The sequence below is a fragment of the Adiantum capillus-veneris genome, chromosome 20 (assembly GCF_014529385.1).
Source record: "Adiantum capillus-veneris isolate H3 chromosome 20, ASM1452938v2, whole genome shotgun sequence".
NCBI lineage: Eukaryota > Viridiplantae > Streptophyta > Polypodiopsida > Polypodiales > Pteridaceae > Adiantum > Adiantum capillus-veneris.
The window spans coordinates 75,356,156-75,383,105 of NC_140950.1; the positions used below are offsets into that span (position 1 = coordinate 75,356,156).

The window sequence follows — 26,950 nt, forward strand, 5'->3', positions numbered from 1 at the left end:
TCTTCGAGTAGCTTCTCAAGAAGGTTGGGATGGTAACCCCTTAGTTGAGAGGTTATATATCCTTGAAAGGCTAGATGAAGAGAGACAATTAGCTGTGCAAAATGCACTTGTGGAGAAAGATGGGAGGAAGAAATGGTTTGACCGTCATCTAAAGAACAAAGATATCAATGTTGGTGATAAAGTCCTTATGTATGGAGTGCGTAACGAAAAGAAAAGTTGAAATATGCGGGAAAAGGACCATATAGAGTACGTGAGATCACCCCACAAGGAACCATTCGTGTGGAGACTCTTGATGGAGTTGAAACCATTGGATTCCTCAATGGGAGAAAATTTAAAAGATACTATTTATTGTTCTCTATGTATGGAGCATATGCTCTCACCTCTTGAGCCGAGATGGCTAATCTACCGGATGTGTTCGAGATGTATCTTTGCTCTTTTTTAATACAATCCCATTGACTATTTTAAAAAAAGCCAAGTTGGCGGCATTTTATGTTTTTGCTATGTGGAACTAACTTTATCCAATGGTCCACAATTCCCACCAAGACTTTAATGCCTCTCTCTACATACTGAACGACGACGAGCCTCATTGTTCGCCACGTGTCCCTCTCTCTCTCTCTCTCTCTCTCCATCTAGAGGACGTGTCACACTTGTTATTACTAATGCATAAGACCTACACATTCAAGAGAAACACCCTAACACAATTTGTACTCCTTATCTCCCTTCTCCCTTTAAGAGCCGGGTCGCACTTTGTGCTAGCAAGGTTATTGGAAGAGAGAATCTGTCATGTTGGGCATATTTGATACATTTTTGTAGCTTCGCTATTGTGCCATTAATCCCTTCAAAAATGAAGGGATTACACTATTATTCAAGAGGGGAAGAGCACAGCTTCTTTTCTCTAGCTCAATGGAAGCACACGAAGAACATCTCCTTTTCCCCTATATTCTTGCAACGGTACCTCTGCAACTAGGGTGCGACACCTCGTCTCCTTCCCTCCCCCTTAGTCCAGCTAGCCTTGGGCGTGACCCGGCTCATAGGCATGTTTTAGCATGCGATAAAAGGAAAGGAATGGAGTTGCATATGGGAAATGATGAATGGACCCTTGGTGGTTAAGAAAGGCGTGTAATGGAGAGTGGAATGTCACAATTGAGTCTCTCTCTCTCTCTCCCCAACGACAGGTAATATTATAGTCTAGATCTGAAAGTAAGGGTGCTCATGTAATGATCTTGTTAAGGTTCTTTCTTGTTTAGCTCGACAAGTGCATTCTCTTAATTTGACAGTTGGATCTGTGGTCGATCGCTTGTTTGCTCGATCTGCTAACTACCCATTGTCCGCTTGCTTCTCAAATTTCCCTGTACATTGACCTTACCGCAGTTTCGATGAGGGATCCTTTGTGCTTTCGGCACAGTGAACATGGCGATTTTTTGCTTTTAGGCAGCTCATTTGAGGGTCTCAAAGAAGACTCATCTCATCAAAGCACAAATTGAAGAATCTTCCCGCTATCAGTGCAATGCTGGTCCAAGAAGAGCCCTCAAAACCCCCTGAAGCTTCAAAGCACAAGAATGAAGATGGCGATGAAGAGGAAGAAGAGGAGGATAATGCAGCAGCTGCCCTTCTGCCTCCTGAGCCTTCTCAACACGAAAAGGGCCCTGGTAATTGGGATAAATTCACAGAACACTTTCCCAAGCTAGTCATCTTTGCCCTTCTGTGCTTAAGTGCTTTCATTTTGATCCTTGTAAGAAACCGCAGCGAAACAGGCGCCATTCTGTGCATTGAATCCCAACTCTCAAAAGAAGCCGAAGGCATCCCATACCCATCTATAAACTTTAGAAGTGTTAAGCGAATTGGGCCAGACACTGGTGTATTTTCAAATGTACATTCAGAGAATTGGGTTGTTATAGCAGTGTCTGGTCCCCCTACAGAAGAGATCCATGCTTATGTAAAGCTGCAGGGATGGCAGGTATTGGCTGTTGGGGGCTATGAGACCCCTTACGATTGGAATATGACTGGAGTTATCTACTTGTCCCCTCAGCAACAAGCTACCCTGCCCTACAGAATAGTGGCACACCTACCAAACAACTCCTTTGTCAGAAAGAGTGTTGGCTACCTCTTTGCCATCCACCACGGTGCTGTTCGAATCTATGATGCAGATGAAAATGCATCTGTGATTGGGGATGACCTCAGCAAGGCCTTTGATTTGCACTTGAATGGTGAAAACAGCCGTCGAGAGCCCCTTCTACAATATCTTTCAATTGAGAATCGCACATGTGTAAACCCGTACATTCATTTTGGGCAGCGATCTGTCTGGCCTCGGGGCCTTCCTCTATCTCTGGTGGGGAAAATTGAAGCCGAGATTGCATATGGGCAGGTTTTTAGTGGGAATCAGTTTATTCAACAAGGGCTTGCAATGGGTTTACCAGATGTGGACTCCATTTTTTATCGCACCAGGAAGTCAGGGATCAAACCTTATGTTATAATGTTTGACAATAAGGCTCCCCCTATTGCTCTTCCGCCTGGCACTATGGCACCTATCAGTAGCTTGAATACACTATATCATTCTCCAGCGTTTTGGTCTCTCATGCTTCCTATCTCAGTGAGCAAGATGGCTTCAGACATATTGCGAGGATATTGGGCTCAGCGCCTGCTCTGGGAAATAGGCGGGCATCTTACTTTCCACCCTCCTTATGTGCACCGCATTGACAAAATGTCTTCTCCGGTGTATGCAGATGAGAAGGATGTGCATAAGAACGTGGATAGACTGACAAAATTTCTTGTTTCATGGAGATCAAGAAAGTCAAGTATTCTTGATAAAGCATTGCACTTGAGTCACTCCATGGCAGAAGCAGGATTTTGGACAGCTCAAGATGTTGTATACACTGCGGCCTGGCTTCAGGATATGGTATCTCTGGGTTATGCAGTACCGAGGGCACTTGGTTTAGATCTTGGTAGAGGTACCACTCTTCAGCACCAAGAAGATCACAAGGCATTCACCCCTGTTAAGCTTCCTTCTGTTCACCTGGGCGTTGAAGAGGCTTCTTTTACTGGTACAGAGGTGGAAAACTTGATGAAGTGGAGAAAATTCTACGGGAATATAGTGTTGGTCCTGGAATGCACTTGGCCTTTGAATCATACAGCACTTGCCTGGAAGATGCTGTATGGGAGGATGTTCAAGAGTGTGGTCATGCTATCTGATCATAGTGATGAGGAGTTTGGAGTAGAAGCTAGTGATAGCCAGCACAGTTACCAGTAAGTTGGCTCTGAGATTTTTTGTTGCATCCGGCAAAGTATTCATGGGGTTCTAGAGTTCTAAAATAATCGATCAAAAAAATTGCTTCGAGTGTTTCAAGGGCATCTCAAGTATAGTGTGTTCTCATACGTCTAGTAACCTTTTGACTATCCTCAATTTTGTATTGATATCTCTACAGGTCTCTGCCTGCCATCTTTGAGAAATTTCCCAACGCAGAAGGCTTCCTGTTTTTGAAAGATGACGTCATACTGAATTACTGGACATTACTCACAGCTGACAAGAATAGGCTCTGGAATCTGCACAAGGTGAGATTATTTTTTCCAAGGTCAGTTTTTGATGTTTAAGATGTGATCCATTTTTAGTGTGTAAGAGGATAAAATCCTAGCAAGCACTTTAAGGAAGTTTGTGACAAAATAGATAGGGTAGTGCAGTGAAAAACGTACTAGTAGTCAAGGGTATTTTTCATAAGGAGGCTTGCATGGCAAGTTGATTATACCCTACATAATTGGATGCTCTTCCTGATGAAGCTTGATCAAAGATTGGCTTCAGCCATTGATGGTCATCAAAGAAGGCTGCATTGATGAAATATTTTGTTGGGCCAAGGCACTTTTGTGGTCTTTATCTGTGTAGGAATGTGCCTCTGCTTTGGTATCTTGTCCTGGCTTTGAGGACAGATGCCAGGTGCAGAAATGGCAGTATTTCCTGATTATTATTCAACAATTGTGCAACAATCATTGTGAGGGAGACTAATCTGCAATAACAACTGCGCCCTGGCCTCTTACTCATAGGTCCAGAGGCCACAAGCAAACTGAAAAGCCATGCTAAGTACAATTGGGGATAATAACGCAACTTAGCAAAAATTCCATGTGGGTACTTCATTAAAGCTTGCGTGGAGTTGGCTGCCAGGCTAGCACACTACCACTCCAGCACCAAAAGCTCCCAAAGCAAATTTTAAAAATCACAGTTATTTTCACAAATGCTAAAGCGCCAAAGTCAACTCCTTTTCTATAAAGCTGAAGCCCCAAAAGCCCAGATGTTAGAAGACGGAGAATTTGAGGACCTGGCTGAGAGGGCTGTGGTGGTCCTGGAAAATATGAAAAGGTTAATAATGTTGGGACCCGGGGCCCGGGCATCCTTGTAACATTAACCAGCTCCTTACATAATTTAACCTTTTAATATTTTCCTCGACCATCTCGGCTCTCTTGACCGCTGGGTCCTCAAATTCTCCGTCTCCTAACATGTAGAAGCTTACCATAATTGGTGCCCCAGTTGTGGCCTTCCACGTCAATAGTTGTAAGATGTGCCGTTGAAAAGTAAAAGCTTTCCATAACTGGCACCCCAGTTGCGACCTTCCAGGTCAACAGTTGTAAGACGTGCCGTTTCCGTTGTCATATGGGCCGCAAGCCCCCCTGCTTTTACACTTGCTACCGGCTTCTCTGGTTCGGTTCTGTCGGCTCAAGTTCGGCTCTTGCTCTCCTCTTTCGTTTGGTCAAGTCATGCCATGTTATCACTTTGTGACATAAACCCCCCTTTAAAGAAGAGTAATCGCCCTCGATTATGCTTGTAAATAGATATAAAACCAATTCTTTACTAGACACCGGCTCCATGCAGACATGCGAATGACCATCCCCACAAAACAACACATTCACAAAGCATGCATCCGCAAATATCCCAATCCATACTTCATTTCGGATAATAATCTTCATCCACATAGTGTTAAAGTTATGGCATCTCAAGTGAACTGCCCAATGTGATCCCAATTATTTTTTTGGCTTTTAGGTATTTATTTTACTTATTTGTCAAAGTCTGGGTAGGGCAATTTAGGTATATATTGCCCCCATTGTATCATGTATCAATTCATTGACAAGGTTGGTTGGTTCAGCGGTCTCTCTCTCTCTCTCTCTCTCTCTCTCTCTCTCTCTCTCTCTCTCTCACATATTCTCCCCATTCTCTACACTTCCGCATCGTCGACTTTGACATGGTATTAGAGCTATGTGCTTATTGATAGCAAGGCAGTCAACCCCCATGAACAGGAGAAGCTCTAGAGATCCAGGCCGTTGCTGAAAATTCTTCAAAAGCGCCAACATTTCTTAGTGCATTCCAATAGGCAGCGTTTTGAGGTCAGTCCGCAATGGGGAGCACCATTGCCACATTGCATCATCGGGCATTGCAAAACGGAGTCGGGTTGTGGCTAGCATCGGTGTGCAAGTCTCCTGCAACGGCGTTCTACAACGCCTACTCCGGTGCTCGGCAAAGGAAACCCTTGCAGCGAGCATTTTGAGATGGAAGCTTTATGGACAGCGTGGCCAGTTGCTGCGCAAGAGAAGACCGCCATTGAGGAGGGCTGCCAACACCAGCATTTTGAAATGCTGCATGTAGTGGGCCTTCAAGCGTTTTGATATGCTATCTAAAATGCAGGGTTAGATGAGGTCCAAAAAGGCTCAAATGGCATGCTTTTGGCAGCAAACGTAGCCTTGGCATCAACAAGAACCAAGACCAACTAAAAGCTATGGAAAGTGTATTGATCAGCACTTAACTAGCAGCCTATGCTCAACCGTAGTTCTCAAGGAAGCTGTGGATTTGTTTGGCTCAGGATTGTGAAGTTAAAAGCAAATGGACGAGTTCGTTAGAGGACAGAGGCAAAGGCAAGCTTAAGAAGGACAGTGGTACCACTCCTCAGTTAGGTGCCTCGGTATCCAACGAGGTCGGAAAAATGCTATTATAAATGTGACACGATGCTTTGTTTGGCTCGGGAGTTCGAAGCCAAAGACAAAAGCAGGAACTCACAAAAAGGCAAGTTGGAAAGATAAAGATTTGACAGAGGACCTTGTCATGGCACGCGTGGTTGCGACCATAGTGGCCACGACACTAGATTTCTAGTCAAGAGACAGTTGCCACCATAGCTTCAGCTAGAGAGAGGCTTGTGAGTTGTAGAGAGGGGCAAGCAATGCTCCCTAGAAATATTTGGATCCTTGTGTTGGAGTTCAAGTTATTAGTGTTTGAACCCATGGGTCGGAGTTCAAGGCACATGCATCTGGCAAGGAACTAATAAGACGTATCCAAAACACTACGGATGAGTTCCCCAATCCATTGTTGTTGGCCGGATTATGGACAGGATGTGTTCAAAAGTTCATTATCTTGGAGTATTCGGACGTGATGTATTCACAGTTCATGGGGATTCTTGGACGTAGTGTGGTCTACAATTCAATTTTCTAAAAGGCAATCGATGCTCAAGGTGGCATTCTTCTAAGGTACAAAGTTGAGGGTAGCGTAACCGAGGTGAATCCAAGAGACTGATGAACTACTAGGGTGTCCATGGTAGCTTCTTCATCGACTCGGTCTCACTATTTACGTCCACTAGGAGCTGCAGAGAGGGTGTTAAAGTTATGGCATCTCAAGTGAACTGCCCAAGGTGATCCCAATATTTATTTTGGCATTTAGGTATTTATTTTACTTATTTGTCAAAGTCTGGGTAGGGCAATTTACTTAGGTGGGTATATATGCAACCCATTGTCCCCATTGTATCATGTATCAGTTCATTGCAAAGGTTGGTTGGTTCAGCAATCTCTCTCTCTCTCTCTCTCTCTCTCTCTCTCTAGTATATTCTCCCCATTTCTCTACGCTTCGCATCGTCGACTTTGACACATAGCTCACAATGAACATTCCAATGCAAACAGATCATCCAGTCATCTCATCCAATGTAGATTTCTTGATGCACTAGAATGATCATCGAGCCATCTGATCCATAGAAAAATCTTGATGCACTAGGATTACCATCTAGCCATCTCATCCAGATGGAACCTTGGTGCATTAGCTTCTTTAGACATAGAATGTTGCAATCATTCTTGTCACATACTCAAACAAACATGCGAATTTGAAAGAGTAAATATCATCAGTGGCAACCATGCATAGAAGTTCTCAAGAAAAATTCCGTCAGCCGCGGTATCCATGATCAAGCTAAAACAAAAAACTTCCCTTTTCAATTCCTATGTTCTAGCATGGAGAGTGGAGTGACTTCCCTTATGTGGGAGGCAGTGCACCAGACTCGATGGCTGAATTCCTAATGAAATCTACACAAATGTTCATCTCTGCAGATTCCAAGATGATCTTTTCCCATCGTGGACTATCTACCAAATCGCCCGCCTCCAATTCAAACCTCCGAGGAACTCCAACTCTTAAGAAAAGTCTAGAAGACTCCTCTCTGAATTTGTGCCAACTCAAGTAGCACTGTAGCACATTACCTGAATGAGCTTTCACTTGCACTTGTTTGTTCACATCAATTCGAGTCTGATCTATACCTTTTCGAAAACTTGCCAACTTCTCTTGTTGTATCAATGACAAATTTTACTTTTCTCCATATCTGTGAACTCAATAAAAAAGAAGTTACCAAGAGATTTTTCCAATCCCTAACCATGGCTTCCGAGCCCAATCTTCTCGTGTCACGTGCACATCTGACCCTATGTGCATGTGGACAAACTGTAACTCCTACTTCTAGAGTTTTGGAAAGCCATGAAGTGTTCTTGGAACCTTTGTGAGCCTGTTTGAAGGACCTGCATGTCTAGGAACTTTAGTTAGTTGCATACCCTCTGATTGCACAGGATCACTGCCGGTGTCCGCTAGGTGTAGGAATTGGGAAGCAGTCACATTTAGGACCCTAGTCATTAGAATTGCCTAGGTAGTTTTAATGCATATGCAGCAACTTATCAATAAGGTATTTATTAATAAGTGACATCTCCTATTTAATGAAGTTGTGGGGCATCAGTCTGGCCTCCTTGCACTGCTGGATCCAGATTCGCTGCCCCATAAAGGCGGGGTCACCATTCCAATCATCAGTCAGGACCCAAGTAGGGCAGCCAACATCTCTGGTGTTTTTACCTAGGATCAGCAGCAGACCAGCATAGCATTTTTTTCAGCAATCAATCAGCGTTTTCAGCGTACAGATCCACCAACATTTTTCATCTGAAACCCCAAAGCATCATCAATTCCAGATTTAAGCCCTCAGCATCAGTTCCATTTGCGTTTCAGCAGATTGATCTTAGCCCTAGCGTTTTTGCATCAGCACATCAGGCTCTCAGTTTCCAGCCCATAGCCTCTTCAACTTGCAGATCCAAGGTAGATCAAGCAGCATTTTCAGATGTCAGCCCTTAACCTCTTCCGTACCGTGGAGTCCAAGCATTCAGTGCATGATCCCATCAGCATCTCAACATCTAGATCCATTGTACCAGCATTTGTGCGATCTAAAGCAAATAGCACTCTAGCAATAGAGTGTCAGGTGCAATGGAATTGAAATGGTGAAGATCTAGGTTTTACACTTCCACAAATCTTTATTGATTTCCTTGTGTTAATGAGTGCTTTTAACTTGAACGATGGTTCCTATTACTTTTCCCTAAAGAGAGGGAATGAGAGAGTGCAATAGAGATGTGTAGAGGGAGAAAGAGTCAGAGAAGAGGACAATGACACTCTCTCATTCCCTAAAGAGAGGGAATGAGAGTGCAGTAGAGATGTGTAGAGGGAGAAAGAGTGAGAGAGAAGAGGAGAATGACACTTGATGGGGTCCCAACCAACCCCTCTCAAGGGCCCTCCACACTGTTGCCGATGTGGTTTATGCTTTTGATTGTGTAAATAGGATGTACACATGCAATATCTCAAGTGCCGACTCTACTGACTCGAATGGTGAATGTCGCCACGGTAACTCCTCAAGACAAGTCACCTCCGGGGATGATTTGATGCACCTTTGGATCCTTCTTGATATGGGATTGCGGATGGTCACCAAGGGGTAGATCTGGGGCTGAATTGTGCTCCCGATGTCAGAGGAATGAAGGGCTAAAAACACAAATCTCGATGACGGCGATGATGGACAACAATGGGAGCACTCGATAACGACGAGGGAATGGCCGAGGTGAGGCTCGATGGTTGCCGAAGTACGGATCACAATGAAGATGCTAGCGAGGCCAGATCCAAGCCGATTCGGCGAGGGAAGGGCTGAAAACCGAAAATGCTAGGGCTAATCTACTGGGATAGGTGGTGATGGGCTGAAATCTGAAAATGCTAGGTTGAATGCTGTAGTTTTGTTGGCAATATGGTAAGGATGCAAAAACGTTGGCAGATTTGCAGTCGTTGGGGTTAATTTGTTGCTCTAGGAGTTGCCAAGGTTGATGGCTGTTGCCGAAAACGCTGGCTGATCTAGGAGCAAATCGCTAAGGTTGATGTGCTCCTCCACTTAGCGCTAGACAATCTGCCACAAATGCTAGCTGATGGTGCCCCTTTACAGACCTAGTTTACTGGTTATAAACTCCTGTAGGTTGAGGTAGGCCAAACTGTCCAACAACCCAACAAATTAAATCATTAAATGATTTAATTTATAAAATTTTGACTAGGGCTAAGTTTCGGGTGAAACTGTCGCACACCTGTCTACCCGAGAATTAGATCGACGCGGGGAATGGTTCCTTGGATTCCTCTAACCTAGAACTATATGCACTTCATGGCAAATGCCCATAGTTTAATAACATCTGTCAAAACGCGTGTAACAAACCATTTATGCAAGAGGGTTCCGACTGAGCTTGAATTTTTGTCAGTGTCTTTGTTTGTTATCTTCTCTTAGAGAAACCTGTTAGGGTTCAAGCCCTGCCCGTGGGAACATGCCCTATGGCATGCATATAAGGTCAGTTAGAAGTAGAGTCTTTGCATGAAAACCTTTTGCTTTTTATATCGTAAGGCTTTTACAAAGGACATAATATACAAGGTGTTTTTATTCTGGCACCCGCATTCACATATGGCCAAGAGACAGTGGAGTATACAGATCCTTACACTTACCTTGGAGTGGTCTTTGGTGGACCAACATTTTGCTTGAGGAGAATAGCACAGACTAGATTGACCAGAGCTCATGCAACATTGGGTAGATTGGAGAGGATGTGTTCACAGGTTCAGTTTTAGGAACCTCGGACGAAGCTCCGGCTCTTTGACACTCTGGTGGCTTCTGCATTGCTATATGGAGTTGAGATATGGGGACCTTCATTGGATCATCACGGGAGGTCGGGTTGCACTGATGGATGGGGGGACATGGAGAAGCCTCTGGTATCTATGATCTCACGGCTCATTAAAGCCAAGGCTTCAGTACCACGTGACATTATACGAGCAGAGCTAGCTGCCCCCCTACCAGTGGTTGAGGCGCTCACCAGATCAGTCTCCTTCATACACCGCATATGGGAACTTCTCAGGGACAGATATGCTCGTCTTGCACTTGAGTCCTCGCGACAGTTAGCCATGCAGGGAGACACAACATGCTGGTATGGGGAGATGACATCATGGTTTCAGGTGCATGGGCTCAGCATAGACAGTTTGCCCCCCTTCCAGTACTTAGTGGATGCACCCTCTTTGACTCTTACACAGTCCGAGATCACTAGGCTCATCCGACAGGACCTGACTCAGCTAGAAACCAGGAGGACATGGATACAACCAACACAGGAGATGGGCACGAAAATGGCCTTCTATAGAGAGCATCTTCTCCAGCTTACGGAGGACGGTTTTGTGATGAGACCCATATACATGGATACCCACATGTCTCATGGGATACGATGTGCTATTGGCCATACACGCACACCTTCACACCAGCTGTGGGTTGAGACTGGGAGATACATCGGAGTACTAGCAGAGGCCAAGAATCAGGACCAGGATATGACCCTTGTGTCACATAGAGCCTGAGAAAGAGTTGCACTACACATGCCACTGCCCAGTCTACTATGAGATACGAGGCCGCTTTCACTGCTTGTTCAGAGAGGGTTTTGAACCACTCTCCAGAGTCATGGGGTATGAGGACCAGAGATGCCTGGGTTTGTTTTTGCTCGAGTTGCGCAGACATAGAGAGCTTTTGATGAGAGGAGAGGCTAGCGAGTCTCAGAGATAGATTAGAGACTTTTTTAGAGCGGACACTGGACACCCGGGTACCACCGCAACAGAGCCCACACTCGCCTCGCACCAGAGGCATGCTGACCGATTGAGCGGCTGAGCTGGGGAGATCTAGACGTCCACGGCTGCGGAGGACTACACAGTATCTACGGAGGTTACATTAGAGGATTCGGATCGCTTTGGCCTGACATGCCCGGTTAGAATACTGACCATGGAGGAGATTGATGAGATCCGCCAACGGCCGATGTTGGATCTGCTGTGATTTAGCTAGCCCAACTAGCTGCTTGGTTTAACCTCTAGCAGCTTTAGGATTCCATAGTATCAGATTCACTGTATTTTGTACCTTGACATTGTATCAGATTCATCAGGATTGTACTGGTTTGGTCTCATAGGTCATTTTGGCCTTTTGAAGACGTTGAATATAACATTTCATTTCATTTTCATCTCTCTCTCTCTCTCTCTCTCACCTGCACGCCTCTTCTCGTCGCCATGGCTACATCTCGCCACCACCCACCCTAGCGAGGATCTCCTACAACTGGTATCAGAGCACCCATGCGCTCCTAGGCAATCGAGGGTGGGCGTATCAAAACGTTGCAGTGTTCTGGCGTCGGCAAGACAAGCCTTGGAAGGTCGGCATCTCAAGAAGGCGTTGACGTAGTGCCAAGAGCCCTAGGCAGTTGTTTTACAAGCATATTAAAACGCTGTCGTTGGCAACAGTGAGAATCTCAACGCCCTGTAGGTGGTGCAGTAGGCAACAACGGTTTTGTTAGTGTTCTGAAACACTCCATTAGAGCACTGGCCGCAAGAAATCTTTTTGTAGCGTTTCAAAACGCTTATTGAGGCAGTTTTCGCACAACATTTCAAAACGCCCTGTTTAGTGGTGGTGACAAGGTGAGCCTTAGGCTTTGTAGTGCAGTCAAATTTACAGAGGCAGCCAACAACGAACTTCGATAAGCTTCTCAAAACGCTGCCTCAAAGTTAGCCTCAACGGTCGCAGTGATAAGCAAAAATTTGCAGCATTTCAAAAGGTTGATATAAAACTCACTAAAGCCATCCGACTGCTATTCATCAAGGACAACAAGGCTCGAACACATACATAACTATCCAAAGCTTCAATATGGCATCAAAAGTGGACAAATTCAATGGTTCCGGTTTCATACTTGGCAGGAAAATCAAAGTTAAGATGCGCAAGAATCTTTGAGCATGGTCAAGCTCCTTTCAACGGACGAAGCAGACACATCCGCTGCAGTTACCAGAACATTATCCCTAGAGCAACAACGCAAGGACGAGCAAGCAGTAGTCAGCAATTGTGCTTCTACCTCAGCTTCATCTCGACTATCCATTGGTACCAGATCTTGTGCCAGTTGTGGGCGCAACAATCACCAGACAAAGGACCGTTTCAAGAAGAACCCTTGTATTCACTACCGTAAGACAAATCATCCTTCAAATAAGTGCTTCAAAAAGGGTAAAAATCAGAGTCACGTGGTTGATGGGGATACAGAATCCCAAATACTTTCTGTTGACAGTGATGTTCGTTAGATCAACTCTTTTTATGTTTTTCCTAGTCAAAATAAACATGTACGGGCTATAGACACTGCCACACACACATAAAGACCTCCCGAAAAATATCAGTTTTTGTTCAAGTCCTATTTTTTTCCGCTTCTCAGGAGGTTATTGGGTACACCTTAAACCCAAGGTTTGGAAGTCAACCAAAAACTCCATTTGTTGGTAGCTATTTTTTTGACCTACACCCTATCTATGCTTAAGGGGGGGGGGTCACTAATATATCACGGTTGACGAGTACACTAAAAACTTGAGATATCATGAGAATGATGTATCTAGTTCGGGCTTGAGGGGAGGATTGTTGGGGTTCAAGCCGTGCCCGTTGGAACTTGCCCTTATGGCATGCAGATAAGGTTAGTTAGAAGTAGAGTCTTTGCATGAAAACCTTTTGCTTTATTGTCACGTGCACATCTAACCTTATGTGTACATGGACAAGCTACTTCATGACATGGGTTCAGTTCAGTTCAGTTAGCCTAGCTTAGGAAGTGTTTAGGCACTTTTGTGAGTTTGTTTGCAGACCGCAGGCACTTAGAGTAGATGCATATCCTCTGGTTGCAGATAGCATGATCATCAAATTTCCATTTGGAGGACCTTAAATTTAGAGTCAAGTCTCTTATTTCAAAAGTTTTTGCGTTCAAGCTTGAGAAGGATAGGTACAAGGCATTGCTAGTAGAAAAGTCGGCCTTGAACTTTGACTTCTTATGGCTGAAAAATAAGAATGTAGATGTAGACAAAGGAAGAAAGAGATTCACCAGGATTGTAGATGACATTGACATCATATCTTGGTTAGATTTTCTTTTGGACAATTTTTATATAACCATCGGCGACTCTCTTTTCAAGCAAACAATTGGTATCCCTATGGGTACCAATTGTGCTGTTTTTCTTGCTAATTTCTATCTTTTTACTTATGAGTTTGATTTTATGGAGCGTCTTGTCCTTGCTAACACTTGCCCAATATTTTTGCACAAGTTATGCAATGTAAGACGCTTTGTAGATGATCTTTTTGTCCCTGACGTTCCTTCTTTTCAAGATTTTATGTACTTGAATTCGAGTTCTGTAGGCGGAGGGATTTATCCCAAGGAGTTTTGTGAACTTAACTGTACCACAAATAGTGATTGTTGTGCCTTTTTAGACCTTAAGATTTTTCAGACTCCCTTGGGATTAGAAGTAGATATCTATGATAAGCGCCTTGAACCAGAATATGCCAATCTAAAAATCATCCGCATGCCTCACATTTCTTCGAACATTTCTCTTTTAGCTAAGTACGGTGTCATTTGCTCTCAACTATTTAGATTTTCTCGTCTTTGTTCTAGTAAATCTACTTTTGTTGTTCAATCTTGCCATCTTATTTCTTTACTAGTTGAAAAAGGATACTCGTTCAAAAGAATCATGAAAAAAGTTCGTTCATTTTTGCATCGTAGTAAGTTTATTTTTAGTGTTTCTTCCTTTGGAATGTTCAAGATAATCAGTAGTAAATTCAATAGAAGTGGGGAGCTAAAAAGCCGACTTATTGTTTGACTTAATAACACCTTATGTTGTTGTTTTGATCTTTAGCGTTTCTAGTATTTTCACTATAGCTTGACAATTGCTAGCCTTTATCATGGCTGAGTATGCCCATCACCTCCGGAGGGTGATAGAAACTCGGCTCGTTGGTTTTGTAGAGTACGTTCAAAGCATGAATGACCTCTATATAAACCTGCACCTACTCTTGGGCACTGACGACGTGAGTAGGGATGTCATAGCTGTTGTCCAAGCTATGCATGATAAAGGTGATAATCTTATTCTTCCTGTTTGGACAAGCAGTGAAGTTGAGATCACATATTGTCAAGTTTGGTTCTTTGCTCTTCGTAGGTTTGTAGTAGTATTCATTTTTCGATTTCATATTTAGCTTACCTGAGGACTTAAGAATGTGTTCCGTTATAGGTTGTTGTGTGAAGTTTGATTTCGAGGATTAAGTTTTTAAGATGTCTTATCCTTTTTTTTTTTTCTTTTTTTTGCTTAAAGTTGAGTACTTGTTTTAAGCCAAGTAAGTTGCGTCAACTTATTTTACACATACCTTTTTTGAAAACATTTTTAAGTTAATAATGTTTTGTTTTATCTAGTTTTGTTTCGAAGCAATCAAAGTGATTTAGTTAGTTAGTTTGTTTGTTTTTGTTTTTCTTTTCTTTTCGTGTGTCCCTTGCTTTTATAGTTTTATGAGTGCTTTATTCCCTCTTATAATTCGTGAGTTCAGACTATTCTGAACTTATGAAGGTATATATATATAAGAAACCCTAGCGCTAGCATAATCTGGCAGAAGAGGCAGCAGGAACCTTGTGTGTATCAGGCACCTTCTCAGCAAGACCCCCCCTGGGCGGAACTATTAGCGTTTTCAGCCACAAGAACAACCAGCGTTTTCAGCCTTGCAGAGCCTCTAGCGTTTTTGCATTACAGATCCACCTGGCGACAGCAGGACACAGCAGGACCTAGCGTTTTTGCATCAACAACACAGAATTCAGCCTAGCGTTTTTGGATCAGCCTGACCACCTAGCGTTTTGCAGTTTCCAGCGACATTCCAGCCCCTCTGCATGAGTGTTTTGGATTTTCAGCAGTCAGACATCGCAACACAAGTCCCGAACCTCGCAGATCTCACCTTCCCGCAGCAGATCCTCGCCGCACGGTCAGATCCATCGAAGTTTGCAGATTCAGCCCGGAAAACGCAAATTTCAGCATCTGCGTTTTCAGTGCGTCGTCGTCGCATCGTCGCCATCGCTGTCGTCATCGACATAGAGCCAGATTTCAACAGATAAAGATTTGCAGATTTCAACCATTAGCATTTTCAGAATTCAGCCCGTCTCGTCGTCGTCCTCATTGTCGTCGACATCGTCGGCAAATCCATAGCATTGTAGAGATTTGTGCAATCAGTAGTAGACGGCTCTCGCCATAGAGAGTCGGGACTTCGGAGGAGGCTTTGACAACTTGTCTGGTGTCGTATTCTTCTCTCTCTATCTCTCAGTCTCAGTACCTTCATTCACAGTGTTCACCACTTTGTGTCCATTGCACTCTCTCACTAAAGGAACGGAAGGCTCTCCCTTCAGTAAGTAAAAGGAACCTTGAGCACAGTTCGGAGCACTCATCTTGAGCAAAGATCAACATTCACTTCCGCTGCACCTAATATTTATATATTGTAAGGCTTTTACAAAGGACGTAATATACGAGGCGTTTCTATTTTTGTGTCGAGCGTCGCCATGGATACATCTCGCCACCACCCACCCTAGCCGGTGTTCCCTTCAAAACCATATTGCACAATGCACATGATGCACTCACGGGTGGGCACGAGGCATGAATACTACTTTAGAAAAAGTAGAAAGACTCATTTATTGGCCTAAAATGAAAAGTTGTGTTTCAATATATCATGTGTTGTTTTATTTGTCAAAAAGTTAAAGCCCCTAGGGGTAAGCAATAAGGTCTCTTGATGCCACTATCTATTTCCAAAAGACCATTTTAGGACCTTTCCATGGTTTTTGTGACTAATCTTCAACCTAGTTTGAAATACACAATGTTTAACCATTGTTGATCGTTTCAGTAAGTTTTGTATGCTTTTTCCTTGTAAGGCCTTAGTCACGTCTGTTCATTAAGGATTGGTATCCCCTTTTGGTTTGCCAAAGTCGATGGTTCAGATAGAGATGTGAAGTTTATGTTATGTTTTTGTCAAGTACTCTTTAAATTTTTTGACACTAAGCTAAATTTTTCATCTGCGTTTCATCCAGTCCCGATGGTCAAATTGAGATTTACAATTAGCTAGCCTTGATGTTTTGAAGTTGCATGTGCATGATCAACACTCTCATTGGGAACAACATATTTTACTAGTACAAGCAATTTTGAATGACTCCTATGCTAGTGCCTTTGGTAGAATTCCGTACGAAGCTACATTTGGCCGTCCATTCTAGTCTTTGTTGACTAGATTGGTTAGTCAATTGCCTGATGCAATTGTTGAGAGCCAGTCCTTAGAAGAGCTTACTGAGAGTGAAGCTTCGGCTAAGCAAGGCTTAGGAATCTTATTCAAGGTTAACAAGCATCGTCAGGATGTTACTATGAAGGAAGGGGATTAGGTGCATCTTTGAATCATGAAGCAAAGTAGGAAAGAAGTGTCCAAAGTTGTCTTTTAAGATGTATGGTCCATTTCCAATCACTAAAAAGATAATTGTTATGTCTATGAAGTTGCGGTTGCCTAATATGTGGTCAATGTACAACGATTTCCACGTTTCTTGGTTGAAGTTGTTTTAGGGAGATCCTCCAAGGGAGATTCTGGAACAAGATGAGCGTGAGATCATAGACGACGATAAAGTCATAGAGCCAAAGCAAATTTTATTGCATTGCTTTCGATATGGCTCCAAGAAGCAAGCATCGTAGTACTCTTTGAAGTTCAAGGATCGAGAAACCCAAGAAGCAGTATGGGTCAATGAAGATTTCTTCACATATTACCCAGAATTGTTGGCGGAATACAAAGAAGCCATGCAGCTTGATACTAGTACCCCACCTTAAAAAGGGGGGATGTCACATGTACATCTAACCCTATATACATGTGAACAAGCTGTAACTCCTACTTCTAGAATTTAAAACAACTTAGAAAGTGTTTTGGTAACCTTTGTGAGCCTGTCCGCAGGACCTGCATATCCAGGCACTGCATACCCTTTGATTGCACAAGATCACCGTAGGTGTAAGTGTAAGGTGCAGCGGAAGTGAATATTGATATTGCTTAAGATGAGTGCTCCGAACTGTGCTCAAGGGTTCCTTTTACTTACAGAAGGGAGAGCCTTCCGTTCCATTAGAGAGAGATTGCAATGATCACAAACAAAGTGAGTGCTACTGTGAATGAAGGTGTTGAGAGAGAGAGAGAGAGAGAGAGAGAGAGAGAGAGAGAGAGAGAGAGAAAAGAATACGACACCAGATCGTTCTCAAACCCTCCTCCAAGAGCCTATGGCGAGAGAGGTCTATGCTATAAATTGCACAAATCTGGTACAATGGTCTAGATGCAATCGACTGGCGGACTATGTCGACGACAATGATGACGACGACGAGGACGGGCTGAAAACTGAAAACTCTAGGGCTGAAATGTTGAAATCTTCGAAATGCTGACTTTCTGTTGACCTCTGACACTGTGTCGGCGAGGATGGCGATGACGAAGACTCAACGACAATGTGCTGAAAACTGAAAACAGCGGGCTGAAACTGTAAACGTTGGTTGACTCGACGGTACGACAAGGATCTGCTGCGGGTAGGTGAGATCTGCGAGGCTAAGGGCTGAATTTGCTATGGCTAAGTGCTGAAAACTGAAAACGCTGATGTGCTGGGCTGATCTGGCGTTGTGGAACTGCAAACGCTAGGCTTGATCTGCTATAGGAAAAACGCCAGAAAACGCTGGAGCTGATTTGCTACAAAAAACGCTAGAGGATCTTGTTGACAAATGCTAGGCTCTCTGTGGGTCTTGCTGAGAAGGGCACTGCAAGTTGCTAGAACTTCTTCTGCTTCTTCTGCTAAAGAATGCTAGCGCTAGGTTTCTTTTATAGTGCCTTAGCAATTTGCCCTACTTACTTTTCCAACAAAAGTCACTTATTAATAAATAAGTGAAAAATGTGTATTTTGGGAAAAAGGGTTCTATGCACTGTAAAATGCGCATGATGGTTACTGAATGTCATGCTGTGTGCAACCAGAGGATATGCAACTAATCTAAGTGCCTGGACATTCACGGCCTGTGCACAGGCTCACAAAGGTGCTGGAACACTTCCTAAGCTGACCTGAATCCTAGACCTGAGATAGCTTGTCTACATGCACATAGGGTTAGATGTGCACGTGACATCCCTCCTTTTCAAAGTGAGGTACTGTTACCAAGCTGTATGGCGTTGAGGGAGTGCGCCAACAATGCTTGGAATCCCTCGAAGAATGCGTCGCCGGCCCACTCTGATGCGTGGGTCGTGCGATACTTGAACTTCATGAAGGTCTGTAATGCTTGCTTCTTTGGGCCGCGCCGAAAGCAACACAAAATGATCTGTTGCGGCTTCAATGCTCCAATTGCGTCTATGGTCGTGGGTCCACCTTCATCAAGAATCTCCGAGGAGGAAAATTCTTGAAATCATTGCCAACACAAAACCATAAACATACCCATTCCATGTAGAGTAATTGGAAAAATACTATTCTTTGTAAAAGACTGTGCATGCAATGCAGATGAACAAAGTGACGGAGTGCCAAACCGTTCACCTAACACACGCAAAAAGTGAGATCGAATCTTGACCTTTCGACCTAAACCTAACAACTGTGGCAAATCACAACGGAAATGCCGATGCTTGATGGATAATCTTGCTCGTTCTCTTTTTGAGTCCGTGTCATGCCAAGGAAGAGAGATGTAAAAGCGATTGACAAAACGGACAATCGGGAAACAATGTGAATTCCTTGAATGCAAACTTTGTTTCTTTTTGAGAGAGATCCGCATACATCCGTGATCATCCATGAGAGAATCATGTGCATCGTACAATACGACATGCCTGTGGAAAGGGAACACATAAAGACGGTGACAAAAGTACAAGAAACTGTGACGAATGAAAAACTCGAACAATGCGTGCTGACTAATCATGCGAACACACAATACTTCCTGAGTGGGTTCCTTGGATCTCGCTCGAGAGCAAAGATCGGTCCTGCGTGACTGATTGTATCTGCAATGAGGTTAACCAGCTTCACTAGAAAAATCATCATGCAAACCATCATCCTTGCGAACAATCACATCTTTATCATGCAAAAAATGTGTGTCGTGCTTCGGAGAAGAAAGGACTAAGAGAGTCTCCTTCTCCTGTTTCTTGTCAAGCTTCGTTGCACATTAGAAATGAGAGGGAAGAATGAATAACTTCCTCTCCTCGAATGATAATGGGAGATTCACTTTTGGCATTTAAAGTGAGAGTATTGTGTGCCCGATCAACGAGAGGGTTATGCTCACGAAACCATATAATGTCCAAAATTATATCACATCCTGAGAGAGGAGACACGACAAATTTTCTACGGAAGGAAGCTTGTCGAATAGTGAATAACACATCAAGGCACTCTCGTGTAATGAGAGTCCATACCGGGAGCGAAGCCCGACATCTCTTGGGACACTCTAGTGTTCTCATTTATGGCATTAACAGAGGATGTGGGTTTTGTGGGTTCTTTAGGTTCGTTGGATTCATTCTTAGGACATGTCTTCTTTATATGACCCTTGACATGACATTGATAACATTGACCTTCCTTAGAATAAATGACTTGTTCTTGTGGCGTGATGTATCCTCCTATAATTCCTTGTGCAACTTTTTCATCTGGGGTTAGCTTAGGTTTAGTAGGTGTGTTAGCTTTTACCCTTGGATTCATCTGGGGTTAGAGGAAGATGGGCTAGAAGAATTACCATTCTTATTGTTCTGTGGATTCTAAGGAGTCTGAGAGGTATTGTGAGAAGACTTGTTCTCCTTAGGCTTTCCTTTGTTGTGCTTCATCTCCTGTGCGAGAGCAATCGCTACCGCCTTGTAGAGATCCACGGGATCGAGTACTTCGACATCAAACTTGATATACTCGTTCAACCCAAAAAGGAATGCCTCTTTGCGCTCATTATCCGATTTGCGTAATTGGATGCCGAGCTGCAAAACATGATTAGAGAAAGACATAATTGGCATACCATTTTGCTTGAGACTGCGTCAATCTTCTTTCAACCGCGCTAGGTACTGAGGTGGCATAAACCGCGCCTTGAGCTTGTCTTGGAAGTCGGCCCAGTTGAAAGAAAGGGGCATGCCTTCTTTGGCTTTCTCTAGGTGCGCGGCCAACTGTGCCTCTTGCCATGTTTGGTACCAATTAATGGCATCATCAGTAAGATACATGGCGTCGCAGACTTCTCAGAACGGTAAGAATGGTAAGAACGGGGTAACTCTTCTAACCAATCTTCCAATAGTCTCTCAGAAAAGAATTCTTCCAATGAACCTAAGGGTTAGGCTAACACAATTGCTAAACCTAAGCTCACTCCAGATGAAAAGGTAGCACAAGGAATTTTAGGAGGATACATCACGTCGGAAGAGCAAAGCACTTATTCTAAGGAAGGTCGTTGTTTTCATTGTCACATTAAGGGTCACATAAAAAGAACATGTCCTAAGCTTGAATCGAATGAATCTAAAGAATCCACAGAACCCACTTCCTCTGTCAATGCAATTAATGACAACACGAGTGTGCCTCAAGTTTCTCCCAACCCTCCCATTGATGATTCTCTCATTAAATGTTATGGTCATATGACGGGGCAGCGTTTTGTCATATTGTTTGACCCAGGTAGTATGCATGATGTGATCAGTCCCTCTCTTGTTGAGAAAGCCCGTCTAGAGGTTAGTCAGAAATCTCTTCTCGAGGTCTCTGGCTTTGCTCTTGGTATGGACTCTCTCATCACGAAAGAGTGTCTTGGTGTGTTGTTTACAATTCAACAAGCTGCTTTCCGTAGAAGATTTTTTGTCTCTCCTCTTTCAGGATGTGATATGATTTTGGGCATTCGATGGTTTCGTGAGTGTAACCCTCTCATTGATTGGGCGGAAAATACGTTCACTCTCAATGCCAAAAGTGACTCTCCCATTGTCATTCGTGGAGAGGAAGTTGTTCATTCTCCCTCTCTCATTGCTAATGTGCAGGCAAAGATTGAACGGATTCAAGAGAAGGAGACTCTCTGAGTCGCTTCTTCTCCAAAGCATGACACACAGGATTTGCATGATTATGAGAAGCATGATGAATTGAATGATAATGATGAGCATGATGATTTGCATGATCAAGATGTGATTTCTCACAAGCATGATGATTTTCATGAAGATGATGTGATTGTTTTCAGTTTTCAGCTTTAGTTTTCAGCCCTAGCGTCGGCCTCGTCACCCTCGTTGACGACACCGATATAGCCTAGATTTGCATCAGTTTCATGCATACACTTTGTACCAGTTTATGCAATCAATCGTAGACCACTCTCGTTGGCGAGAGTGGGGCCTTCGGAGGAGGGTTTTACGACGTCTCTAGTGTCGTATTCTCTTCTCTCTCTATCTCTCAGTCTCGTACACTTGCACACACAGTGTCCACTCACTTTGTTGGTGATCATTGCACTCTCTCATTAAAGACAGAAGGCTCTCCCTTCCATAAGAACAAAAAGAGCGAAGTTCAAACATTCATTCCGCTGCACCTAACATCTTGAGGTTCTTGGGTTCTTGAGTTCTGTAGCTTGCAATCGGTGTCTGAGAAGGCTTTTCTCTTACTCGAGCTCGACTCTCCCCTGCGGACGCACCCCTTGGCGGCCTTGCGCTCACACCAAAGTTGCTTTTTCCCACCTCACGTCGATTGGCCGGCCGCTAAGTGCACGGTCCGCTCTCAATGAGTGAAAAGAGGAACAAGGGGAGGCTGGACAAGCCCTTCTTTCTTGTGTTACCTGTCACTCTTCAAAAACACGATTAGGAATCAACACGCCCAAGTGGACTTGGGGTTACATGCGATCGCAACAAGCAAAAAATTTCTTGTGGTTCTTTCCTTGCGTGATACAGAACACTACCAAAGCTCTGATACCAATGTAAGGTGCAACGGAAGTGAATGTTGATATTGCTCAAGATAAGTGCTCCAAACTGTGCTCAAGGGTTCCTTTTACTTACGGAAGGGAGAGCCTTCCGTTCCTTTAGAAAGAGATTGCAATGATCACAAACAAAGTGAGTGCTACTGTGAATGAAGGTGCTGAGACAGAGAGAGAGAGAGAAGAATACGACACTAGACAGTTCTCAAACCCTCCTCCAAGAGCCCCCCCCTCTATGGCGAGAGAGGTCTATGCTATAGATGCACAAAACTGGTATAATGGTCTAGATGCAATGGATTGGCCGACGATGTCGACAACAATGATGACGGGCTGAAAACTGAAAACGCAAGGGCTGAAATACTGAAATCTGCAGAACGCTGACTTTCTGCTGACCTTTGACACTGTGGCGGCGAGGATGGCAATGACGACGACTCGACGACGATGCGCTGAAAACGCAGATGCTGAAAACTGAAAACAGCGGGCTGAAAGTGTAAATGCTGGCTGACTCGACGGTACGGTGAGGATCTGCTACGGGTAGGTGAGATCTGCGAGTCTAAGGGCTGAATTTGCTGTGGCGCAGTGCTGAAAACTAAAAACGCTGATGTGACGGGCTGATCTGGCGCTGTAAAAGTGCAAACGCTAGGCTTGATCTGCTACAGGAAAAACACCAGAAAATGCTGGAGCTGATCTGCTACAGAAAACGCCAAAGGATCTTGTTGGCTGAAAACGCTAGGCTCTCTGCCGGTCTTGCTGAGAAGGGCACTACAATTTGTTAGAACTTCTTCTGCTTCTTCTGCTAAAGAATGCTAGATCTAGGTTTCTTTTGTAGTGCCTTGGCAATTTGCCCTACTCACTTTTCCAACAAAAGTCACTTATTAATAAATAAGTGGAAAGGGTGTATTTTGTGAAGAAGGTTCTATGCGCTGTAAAATGCTCATGATGGTTACTGAATGTCATGCTGATGATCGTGCTGTGTGCAACCAGAGGATATGCAACTAATCTAAGTGCCTGGACATGCACGGGCTGTGCACAGGCTCACAAAGGTGCCAGAACCTTCACTCATAGTATCATTCTCTTCTTTCTCTCTTGCCATCTCTCTCATTAAAGTAAAAGGAACCTTGTGTATGTACTGAGAACTCATCCTGAGCTATTACCATCAATCACTTTTGTTGCACCTAACGTCTTGTGCTGTGGCTTTCTTTGCTTTCCTGTTTCTTACCTTCCCTCTTGGTCAAACACTCTCTAGAATCGCAAATATCTTATCAACCATTGCTTTTTAAGTTTTTTGTCCTGTTCTGACTCTGGAAGTAGACATTGCTGAGACTGGAACTAATTTTCCCCAGCGTCTTCTTCCAGTTCTTTAACTAGCTTTGTCAAAATCGTCTCTCCCCAATCTCCTTGTCCACTTTGTGCTAACCCTTCTTCTCTTCTACTTCCCAACGATGAGAAGACACTGCATCCACAATCGATTGTTGCAATTCTTGACCATTATGAGAAGAAGAATTGCTTGAGCTCTGACACCATTGTAACTGGTAGGTGACATTTGACAATGTTAAGAGTATACACCACTCTCTTGCTTCATTGTAGTTAAGGGCATGCTTGTACGGCTAGTGTGTCTCCCGGGCTGGCCTCCATAGCCTTTAGGTGGGTGTTTATCTGAATCATTGACCTGACCACAAAAGAACAAAATTTTTTTACGTCTTTCATAGCGTCAATCAGCAATGTTGATGACCCTGAGTCTTTTTGAAAGCTTTGTCAAGCAAGTAGTGGCTCGTTTTTATCCTTTTTTTTGGGGTTTAGAAACAAAAAAAAGGTAAAAAACAAGTAATGGCTTGTTTCATAGTGTCAATCATCAATGTTGATGACCTAAGTCTTTTTAGTTTTGTCAAGCAAGTAATGGCTTGTTTTTCTTCTTTTTTTTGTTTTCTTGTGTGCCTTGCTTTTGTGTTTCTGTGACTGTTTTAACTTTTAGCCCCTCTCATAATTTGTAAGTTCAGACTTTTTCTGACAATATGAAGATGAGCAGTTATGAGGCTAGAATGTGTAAGTAATCACAAAAGGACCTAGCATGTGTGTGAATGCTTCTAGCTGTGTTATCGATCTATAGAGGGCTCGTGTAATGTTGCAAGAGGAAAACATGAGGCTGAATATTTACATGCTGTAACTTATGATTGCAGCTGCAGCACCTTGTACGTCATGGTTTACAAGCTCATTCTGTGCAAAAATTTATGCGGGCTTTTCCTGGATCGTTTTTGAATATGTTCACATATTTGAAATGCAGTTAGGCATAGTAAAGATAAATCAATCTCTCTCTCTGTCCCCTGCCCCCCCCCCCCAACAAATAAAAAAGAAACCCCATCCGCCCTCTTTTGTCCTAGTTGTGTTCCACAAGATTTCTGATCAAATCCAATGTCATTGATATCGTGGTGCTGTGTATTTTCAGATCACCAACTCTTGGATACAGGTAAACTTCTACAAGGAGGGCACTCTTTGGTATCATAAGAGCAACATTAGAAAGGCCATTCACATCATGGTCAATTCTTTACAATCTCCTTACAAGGCTACATATCAAGCAAATATAGACCATAGCCACTATATAGTGTGTCGGTCCAATGTGTTCTACATCCCTCATCGCTATGTTGACGACTTCAGTAAGCTCACATTGCTTGCGGTGAAGGCAAAGCTTCGGCATGAGGTGGCGGTCCCTCTGATCCTTTACGCATTGGACACCAAACGCGAGTTTGATCAAAGTGCTTTTAGTGACGTTATCTACAAGCCCAGTGATGGTGATAGTGCGGCTGAATATTACTCTGCACGAGTACATGCCATTTATCCCTGGTATGCCAAGAATGAGGTTGAACTTCAAAGAATCATAAAAGCTATGGCAGGAGGAGACCGTCTTCTCTTAAAGTATGTGCGGTGAAGCTGTTTTGAGGCGGAGGAGACCCTCTTGTTTTAAAGTATGTGCAGTGAAACTGTTTTGAGGCGGAGGAGACCCTCTTGTTTTAAAGTTTGTGCAGTGAAGCTGTTTTGAGGTGGAGCTTTTGTGATAATGCGAAAGAAAGCATTTGGAAAGGAATGCAGGGTAGTCTCATGTTATTTTTTGCATAGTAGAGAGTGATATATTCTTTACAGCAGAGCGTCTCTAGTTCTTGCATATGAACCCTAGTTGTATTCTCAAACCTCATTATTCTTTGACCTCTCAAGAAAACTGGTTTCAGCGACGGCCTTTGTTGAGCTGTACATCTGTCTAGCCTGTTAGAGCTTGGCAATCCTCTGTGTGGCGATAATAATTGTGGGTTTTCAAGGTTGTCTTGTGACCACAATAATATGTTTGTGATGTGAACATAAAGGAGCAAAACATGAGATAGGCTCACGTAGGGAACCATATCCTCCCTAGACAAAAATTTGGAATATGCTTGGCATCTTGCTTATGTGTCCTTTTTTGTGATTTGCTAAAAAGTGTACTATTATTGGGCCTTGATTGTCTCTTATGCCTCAAGAAGCCTCAAAAAATGAATCCACTCAAATAGAGCATTGAGATGAACTTTATAAATATATCAACATTGGTAATGTTTAATTTTTCTACATGATGAATCTTATACAATTTTCACGTTCTGAGAATGCCTACATTTGCGAAATCCCCCACATACTATTTTCCAACTTGAGTGTCTCACGATGCTTTTTGATGGGCAGTTTACCCATTTTGGGGTATTTTTCCTATTTTCTATGGATGGGTTGCCCTTTGATAAATACACTAAATTACCAAGAAATCCTCTATCTTGGCGAGAGCCTGTCAATAATCAACCATGCAAGCTCTAGCACAGACAATTAGCAAGGTTATGAATCAAATTTTGTGATCCCAAGGATTTGCAAGAGAGATTTAAAGACGAGTGTTAACGCTGCTTATTTATATTTGGGCAGTCCATGATCAAAGGGTAAAATGGAAGAGCGGAGAATGGGTTGCTTGGAAGTGTTTTTGCTATTCAATGTAATTTCTTATCTTTTCCGGCTGAGAATCCTAGAGTTCTAGGTCATATCTAGTGAGGTCTAGGAGCGACAAGGGTGCGTCCCTCTCTACCTTGGTCCTTAAAATGCATCATTGTGTGGGGCAGCTCTCTAGTGGTTTTTGATGTTGCCTCCAGGTGGTGCAACTAACAAGGGGCCACGGAATACAAGACATGGCATGAAAAGACTGTTTACTCTCCGGTTTGCCGCCGGGTAGAGGCTCTTTTCCCCTTGCTGGCTTGCCGGTTCTAGCTTGAAACATTTTAAAGTAATGTAGTGGCACACATGTTGTATCAAATACTCGAAATGTTCAAATTTAATCAAAGTTGTTGCAGTTTGCACCCAATCAAATTGCAACCTGGTCAGCATAGAATCAAGAAATATGTCCCCGTCCACACAGAAAATGTAAGTGAGCATTCTTGGATTATGTGTGAGATTGTCATCAATCTGTTAATTCCTTAGAAGAATGAGATGCATTGAGCTTATCACTGTGCCTTAAGTCTGGTGAAAATGACTCAGACCTACTCATTGACAATCAATGCAGATAAAAATGGATGGTTTAGTATTAATCCTATACCCAAAGATTAAGTTTTCTATTTGTTGAGGTAGCGACTATTATGTAGAGCGGAAAATAATGGAGCATTTTGCGGATCTCAA

The 26,950-nt window shown here is 43.3% G+C and overlaps 1 protein-coding gene across 2 annotated transcripts; it reads left to right on the plus strand.

The window, feature by feature from the left end:
• Positions 1–1,076: 1,076 nt before the first annotated feature.
• LOC147432769 (putative glycosyltransferase STELLO2) lies at positions 1,077–25,509 on the plus strand. Of its 2 annotated transcripts, XM_086492592.1 has the most exons (4): positions 1,077–1,175; positions 1,372–3,243; positions 3,423–3,549; positions 24,729–25,509. In XM_086492592.1, exons 2-4 carry the CDS (start codon positions 1,508–1,510, stop codon positions 25,206–25,208), a joined length of 2,343 nt encoding a protein of 780 aa, XP_086348718.1. In that variant the 5' UTR covers positions 1,077–1,175; positions 1,372–1,507; the 3' UTR covers positions 25,209–25,509. The 2 variants fall into 2 exon arrangements, with proteins under 2 accessions (XP_086348718.1, XP_086348717.1); XM_086492591.1 differs by lacking the exon at positions 1,077–1,175 and having other exon boundaries at positions 1,182–3,243.
• Positions 25,510–26,950: the final 1,441 nt, after the last annotated feature.

Excerpts from the sequence above, each read along its gene's own strand:
- LOC147432769 (XM_086492592.1), top strand. The coding sequence starts at position 1,508 with ATGCTGGTCCAAGAAGAGCCCTCAAAACCCCCTGAAGCTTCAAAGCAC. Across the intron at positions 3,244-3,422 it reads GATAGCCAGCACAGTTACCA|GTCTCTGCCTGCCATCTTTG; the intron begins GTAAGTTGGCTC and ends ATATCTCTACAG. Across the intron at positions 3,550-24,728 it reads GGCTCTGGAATCTGCACAAG|ATCACCAACTCTTGGATACA; the intron begins GTGAGATTATTT and ends GTGTATTTTCAG.